The sequence below is a fragment of the Melanaphis sacchari genome, unplaced genomic scaffold (assembly GCF_002803265.2).
Source record: "Melanaphis sacchari strain LSU unplaced genomic scaffold, SCAv2.0 Contig647_pilon_pilon, whole genome shotgun sequence".
Classification (NCBI taxonomy): Eukaryota; Metazoa; Arthropoda; class Insecta; order Hemiptera; family Aphididae; genus Melanaphis; species Melanaphis sacchari.
In genome coordinates, this window is record NW_020271460.1 from 1 (window position 1) to 8,599 (window position 8,599).

At 26.1% G+C, this 8,599-nt stretch overlaps 2 protein-coding genes across 2 annotated transcripts; one reads left to right on the forward strand and one right to left on the reverse strand.

Moving 5' to 3' along the window:
• Positions 1-104: 104 nt before the first annotated feature.
• Positions 105-979, forward strand: LOC112600362. The gene is made up of 4 exons (XM_025347552.1): positions 105-202; positions 370-471; positions 532-728; positions 844-979. Exons 1-4 carry the CDS (start codon positions 146-148, stop codon positions 977-979), a joined length of 492 nt encoding a protein of 163 aa, XP_025203337.1. The 5' UTR covers positions 105-145.
• A 1,301-nt stretch (positions 980-2,280) lies between these two features.
• On the reverse strand, positions 2,281-3,427 carry LOC112600360 (putative inhibitor of apoptosis; the record flags this gene model as incomplete). The annotated part of the gene is made up of 2 exons (XM_025347551.1): positions 2,281-2,606; positions 3,391-3,427. Coding segments are annotated over 2 exons (363 nt in total), but the record flags the coding sequence as incomplete, so codon positions are not given.
• Between the last annotated feature and the right edge of the window lie 5,172 nt (positions 3,428-8,599).

Sequence of the window (8,599 nt, forward strand, 5' to 3'; positions counted from 1 at the left end):
GTAAGAGGAAACATAGCATATAAGGAGACTAGCTAACACAGTGTACACAGTATACCTCATTGAGTCTACACCGTCCTCACGTCTCTTATTTTTGTACTCGAAATTTTTTCTATTTTTTGTTAAATTTATTTTAAAATTAAAAAAAATGTCGTGTTATTCAGTTAAAAGTGATGATGAAGAAGAATGCTTTTCTACAAGTGATGTAAGTAAAAAAATATATATATAAATACAATATTTAAGACTTAGTTTGATTTAAATTTAAATATTTAATACTAATAATAAATAATTTTTTAAAATATAAAAATGTATAACATATCATAACATTTTTTAACAAACTAGGTATTAACTAATCGCTTACTATATTTATAGGTTGAAATTATGGAATTAGAAATTAAATCGATGACGAAATTGACCGGACAAAAAAGGAAAGATGTGAAAAATAGAAAAACGTTAAAAAAAAAACCAAAAAAAGTGAGTAGTATAAAATTTTATAAGATATTCAAAGAATAAATTTATAATTTGATTTTATAGAATATTTCTTATCAAGAAAAAGTTACCCAATTAATACAAAATGAAAAAATTGCAAAAGATGTTATGAATTCGATTACAATCAGACAAAGTGGAGGAGTTGTAACTATTAAATCGGTTGCTGATGAAAAATGTACTGATTATTGGACGTTGGCACATTATAAAACCAAAAACATTGAACATATTGATGCTAAAGACAGGTAATATATATATATATATATATAAATGAATATTTTTTTTCTTTGTATTTACTTTGAAATAAAGTTAGTGTATATTAATGTAAAAATATGATAGAACACATTTATGTGATTTTAGGTGGAAACATGCAGAATGTTCATTAAAACTAGCAATAACAGACCAGTCGAAAGATCAGAATATTTTAGGAGAGCTGAATGAAATTGTTCAAACGCTCTTTGATCGTTTTATGAAAGACCCCCCAAAAAAATTATAAAAAACGTTTTTTCAAAATAATTTATATATATATATGTATGAAGCATGATGACGGTAAATAAAAATAATAATAAAAAAACTTGAATTATCATTTTTTTATTTATTTAAATAAAAATAAAATAGTACATTTAAAAATTGAAAAAAAAACAAAAAATATATTAAGTTTAATATAATATAATAAATATGAATACAGTATAAAAGTAGTAATAATTATAAAATGAACATTTTTTATAAACAATTTTTAGTAAACAAAAAATATGAGTATTAAATCTAAAGGTTTTAATTTTTATTACATTACCAAATCTTGCAAAATCATATTTGATAATGAATTAAAATGGAATTGCAACAACTCGTACATGAATGAAATATCATCACTTTGAATATTGCTATAACTAAAATCATAATTTTGAATATATTGGTTTGTAAATTCATTTCGTTGACAAGACAATGGTAATCCATTGACGTCGGCCTTTATCAACGCATATGCTGTATCAAATGTTTTTTGGTATGATACCAACTTCTTTTGTTTTTCAACAATATACAAGTCGATACAATGTTGTAATTGTTTTAAACGATGTAAATCAACGTGAGATAATGTTTTATAATTATTATTAGAATATAAAACAATAGTCGATTGGTTAACATTAACGGAATAGAAAAAGTTGTCAGCTATTTTAACACGTTTTCATAGGGTATGTAAATTATCAATAATTGCGTTATAATTATTTTCACACATTAATGTAGACCACTGATCTAGGTTTAACGTAATAATTTTTTTAGTTAATTTATATTCTAATAATATAATAATTGAAATCTGTTTATTAATCAAAAGTCCAACTGTTACACTTTTCTTTCCAAAAGGACGGATATCGAACACTGATTTTGATACAACGACTGGTGGATTCATATTATAACGAAAAGTTCTTTGAAATTATAAAACGATTTTCAAATTAATATTTATACGATTATTTAAAAAAAAAAAAAAATGAATATTAACACTATGACAGTATAGCTTAAACTAACAGTATTTTTTTGCTCACACATGTTATATACTAAAACTGAAGCGGTTAAAAAAGAAAAACGGAAAAAAATGTGAACGTATAGTTTATTTGGATAGCGTGTCGAGGGTTATTTATCTACTTACGTATACCATTGAACCTGAAAATTAATCTTAACAAATTTAATTTAAACTAGACGCGTTATCCCACTAGACTATACGTTCAAGAAATATTAAGATAAATATTAACACATTTAAATTGTTTCTTATAAAACAGAAAAAAAATAAATTAATAGAAAAAAATATTAAGTTACAGTATCATATGTCTTAAATTCACAATCACATTGACATACATCGTTAATCTTTCCGTACTTATTTATTATATTTTCAACAAACTGATTTCCTTTTGATAATATAACGTATATACACTTTGGATTCCATCTTGTGTGTTCAATCCATGAAATATCAACTTTTTCCCAATTATGTAAGATGAGTCCACAGCAAAAACATTCGACAATATCTTTTTTCCCTGAATATTTAAAACCGCTTTCAGCTAATGAGTATTTATCTTGAGATGAAGTTAACGGGAATAAGTTGAATGTTTTCAATCTTGAAGAAAATGTTGTATATTCTGGATACAAGAATATTTTTAGGATATGCATTATTTCGTACTAAAGAAACTAGTGAACAAAAATTGTTGCTAAAATTTTTAAAATTCATTTTTTGTAAAAATAAAGAACTTTTTAATAAGCAATAGGTCTTGATCGAATGATGGTTTAACACTAACTAAACTGAACTAGATTAGATTATTAATTTTAAAGTTTGAAAAAACTTTAAATTTAAAATTGTAGTGTGACCAATAAACTGTTTTTGTGTTAAACGAAAAAAAATGAGCACAAGATTAAAATTACAGTGTAACCATATAAATAAACAGTTTTTGTTACACGGAGACGAAAATGAGCTCAAGGGGGATATCCCCACTCAAACTTTTAAAATCTCCTTGCCCAAAAGTGCTGTGAACATACAAATACATACTACTATTTGTCAGAATAATTCTCAAGTACATATTTAATATATATTTGAATATTTAAATTTTATAGTTATATACAATATAAAAATCAAGCAATATAATTTATGTACCTAAACTGATAAACTGATGTAAATAATATGTATTACTATATAATACATAATATAAACAATAAAACTTAATTAAGAAACTGAGAATATACTTAAAACAAATACCAGTAAATTGATAATAATGGTAAAATAATTGATAATTATTGGTATGTATGATATGTACCTCATAAATTATAAAATAAAAAAAGTAAAAGTTGTGTAAAAATATTCGGAATGTAAACTCAATAACAGCTTATAGTCATGTCACTATTGTATGACGAGAAAAAGCTGAGGCTTACCAAGACGTTTCAATTGTGTGAAACCAAATAATCTAAATTAAAATATGATTAAATATACAATAAATATTAAATTTTACTGATCATATCCTTTAATAAAATCTAAGAGTTTAAGAATTTAGTTTAGCTTCAATTTTTTTTTTCATATTTTAAACTTTTCTCACACATATGTGTACCATTTAACCATTTGTGGCATCTCACATTATATTTTTTCATTTTGATTATTAAAACAGATGTCTTTGAAATAAATACATAAAACATTTATTTATTTGTCTTAATGTATATAATCCAATAGAAATAGGCACTCTTTTAGTGTATATGGTGTCATAGTACCTAAGTTGAATGCGATCATTTTAAATTTGTTCTTTGAAAAAAAAAGTTGTAATTATCTAAGTTGATATATCTTTGTAATTATCAAAAAAAAAAAAAAAAACTATGATTTCATATTATAAAGTTTTAATAATATTAACTTTTACAATTTATATAAGCCGCTGTGATTATACTGCAGAGGAAATTCAAAATGGTAACGAATAACAATTAGTTTATAAATATTGTACCTATTTCTAAATAATTGAAAAAGAGGATTAAAAAATTTTAAGTAAAACTAAGGTTAGGTATTTCAAAATGAAACAACACAAATTCACACAATATCAATTTTAATTTAGTTTATTTAGTCTTCGTGTATAACCAAATGATAGGAATAAAAAACTTCATAATAATATTAATAGTACCATATAATGATAATAATAATATATAATATTCTTGCAATTTTATTATTAAGATCATAGTTATCAATAACTATTTAATTCTCATTCGTTTAAGTATCATGAACTTATTTTAACATTTTCAGAAGACTACTTACTGACACAATTTATTACTAAGATTAAAGATCAAAATGTAGACTTTAATGGTATTGATTTGTAAAATTAAATTTCCATTTGATGTCTAGTAATGATTAATTCACATGAAATATTTAATAGGTTATACATTAATAAGTTACAAAAAAAACTCTATAAAATAATAAATATTGATCAAATATGTTATACCTTTCCATTTATTTTATCCTAAGATCACACGACGAGCGAGTAAACCCTGTAGGCCTCACGCGCCTTCGAAAATTATGACCGACACTTATTTAATCTGTGACGAATTTATGTGAATACCCAAATATCTCATAGTATGACTATGTATATCAAACTCAAATATCTAGAGATCGTTTTTGAAATTGACACAACGAAAGAGGAAATGAGATGTTGAATAATGAATTGAAAGTTTTAATATAATAATTATACTGCTAAATGAAGATCCCTTGTTTTTTGTTAAAATATAATTTCTCTTTTTTAATTATTAAATTAGTTTTTTACTGTCATTATGAATGTTATTATTGTATTATTATTATAACTATTGTTATTCACACAACCATTACTATTATATTCCGATATTTGTATTTATTTATCTATTTGTATTCAAAGAGCATATTCCGATAATTTTTTAATAAATAAATAAATAAATTATAGTTACTATGTATTATATAGTTATACATATTATATTCTCTAGTTTATTAATTTAGGAATATAAATTATATTGATTGATTTTAATATTGAATAATAGGACAGTATTAAAATACTTGAACATTTTAAATATGTATTTAAAAATCAATTAATTACAATATAATTCGGATGATACATCATTTATGCAATAAGTCTACAATAGTTTTATTTTTTTATTTTTAATGGTTTAAGAACATTAAAACTCTGTGTACCTAAGTGTCTTTGCATTACCAAAGACGACTGTATGTGCACTACATAACCACATTCAAATATTTTTTTGTTTACATACAAAGATACTGTAAAATTACACAGTACAATCCATGTTTACACATAATATAGTGTTCACACTCATATACATATCACCATACTTACATATGAGTAAATAAAATAAAACACAGAATATTAAGTCATATGAAATTTAAACAAAAAATATAATTACGTGAAATGTAAAAAGTTCATAGACTTTAACATTAATTAATTATAAAGTATTCACAATATGTAATTGATAAATCCCACGATCAACCATAGTATTTTATATTAGAACACATAATATACGTAATATTAAACACATTTTAAGTATCAAATAATAAACTTAATGCAGATTTAATATTTGTTTTCAGAATGCGATAGTAATAGATTTTAAATCAGTAAATTATAGTTAATATATTTTACAAATTATTAATAGATATTACATAACTATGATAAAATGGGTTTATCGTATTATATACCTACATAACATAATTTATAATATTTCAAAATTTATTTTATATTAAAATTTACGTATTCATATTTATTAAGTTTAAATTATTTTATTTTATTTTTTAGGATGCGTTGGTAAGACAATTTTTTATGTCAGTAAATTTTTGTTTACACAATTTTCAGTCTATTTGTATAGCATAACCATGATAAAATTATCTAAACTTGTGTGCTAGTCATACTTTTATTATATGTAAACTTTAATTTTTAACTTTTATTCTGTACCTACATTTTAATCTTAATTATACATTATTTTCCTATCGGTGATTTGTTTACCAAATAAAATTTTCGATTTTATATAAAGCGATGAACGAATTGTTTTTGATATGGTGTTTTTTTTAAGATTCCAAGGGAAGCAATTTGTTGTGAATTTACTTAATATATAAAATTGAAAAATTATATTTACATTACTTTTTCTAAAACATTTAAATTTAAATTTTCTATGGAATACGTCAAAATCTCGAAAAATACAAATTATTTTGTGGTTAGAAATTCATAAAAAATGTTTCGGTTTATGTCTAACAAAGTATTAAGAATGTATAATAACTAAAATTGTTTTTAAAACAGTTATTGATGGAGATACTCATTATTAGTAATCATAACGATAATTACGCATCTGGCGAATAATAACGAATACTGGTCGAAACTCGCTCTACATTTGGCGCTGCCGCCGATTATTTTGGTGATGGCAATTCTCTGTTTACTACGACGTCGTCGATGGCGACGACTGAAGCCTACTAAAGGCTACAAAAACAAAGCAATTGGACTCAGTCAATGTGGGGGGATGTCCAGACGTTGCTCCGTAGTGCATTTGGATGCGCCATGGCAGTGCACCTTTATATTTTTTGGAACGGAGTATATGAATTAAGTTTAATTTTTCATAAATTCTAAGTGATGTGATGATAGAATTGATTTTATAACATTATTTTTTTTTTTTTTGTCATCACTTTTTAGTGTCATGATAACGCTTCGAATTTTAACTTTTGGAGTCGTCTCCGGTAGTAAATAAATAAATTAGCCAGTTTGGTATTTTGGGTATATCAATAGTAAAAAACTAACAGTATTTTCTAAATAACTGTAAAAACAAATAAAACTTAAAATAAAATAAAAGTAAGTTAAATAGTATTTTAAGTTCAATTTCATAAAGTTGTATGGTTAAACAAAGATTCATAATTTTAGTTATTTTTTTTTCAAATTAAAAATTATTATTTAGGAATACTTGAAACATCTGACGTATATTATTATATTTCTTACATACAATGACATTTTTATATATAATGATTTTGGTAAAAATCAATTTAACTTACTATTTCTACTATTATTATTAAATAGCTTATTTGAATATTAATATATTATAAATTATATTGTGGCAAATCATCTTTACTTAGAATTGTTTTTACAAATTTTAATTTTTGTTTATTCACATTGGACATATATATATATATATATATATATGTAGCTATATATATATATATATATATATATAGCTGACCCGGCCACGCGTTGCTGTGGCTAAAGTTTTTGTTATATTACATTAAGAGGAACACTAAGAGAACACATAAATCCTCGATCAAGACCAATGCTGCATTGTACATCTCTGGTGTATAATCTATGTTTTGGCATTGATTTATTTGTCTAATTCGGTGCAAGATGTCTTCTGTCATACAATTTTTATATTTTTCCCACAAAGTTTGTGCTTGCGAGGGATAACATGTCGTCAAAGTAATTGCAAACAACTGACAAATGTTATTCGGTGTTGATGTCAACGCAGCATCAGCAAGCGTTAAGTCCCAATGGTTATCGTCTTTTAGCAATTGCAGTTCACGACATGCATCCTGGTATGTATTGAATACTCGACCATTAACTGTTCGTAGAAATTCAAAAGACGTTGGTCCGGGAACATTCACCAATAACAAACGTAAATAGAAGCACTCACGTTGCTTTGGATGTACCGTGTAAAGTCTCCCCAATACAAAAGCGCGTAGTGCGCGCGTCAACCAAAATGGGCATGAGGCAACCTGTTGTTACTATCGCAACAACAACGTGTTAAAATTGAAATCCCACTGATTTTATTGCATAAATATGAAATTTGGTATCACACGTTGCTGTATACGAGGTAGAGCGGCAAAAGGCGTCGTTTGTCCACATTTTGTTTACGAAGATAACTGTCCTGAAGAAATCGATCAAATATCAGCCGAAATTCCAGACCATTAATGATCACACACTATTTGATATTGTCACCAAACACATGATCTATGTGGCCATGCAGTTAACATGACGTCACCGTGCATGGTAGAAAATGGAAAATGCAGCAAACTTCCTGTGCCGCATACGAATGACACGAACACGATATTGATGCGGTTATCTCATCGACGCTTTGCAGAAGTACTGAGAATTGCACACATTTATACAATGCATCAGCGAACTTCTTCAACACAGGTGTTCTTGCTGCTCATCAATGTTGAGCTGCAGTTCTGTTAATCAATTGGCAAGATCGAATATAAACAAAGGCAGTGATTTGGCCATATTTGAAGCATGGCAAACATAACAAAATGACGCATTGGCATGATACCAATGGCAGAGATGCGATGAAGAGCAATGAAGTTATTTATACCAGCTTTCCATCACAGGAGAGAACCTGCTGTCACATCTGGCAATACACATCAAGAAAACTGGTCAACGTGATACTTCACCTGAAAAAGATGTATCACTCAAGAGGCGTCAGAAGCTCCAATGATCTACCGACTGTTTTACATTGTGTCAAAACTGATGTTTAGGCCACATCACCAGTATTCATTGGTGCATGGTGATGTTCCACGTATGTTACATGGAACAACCAGTAAAAATGAGACCGAACAAGGCAAAACCATACATCCTTCCATTGGCAGGCATTTCAAAGCTAAGAC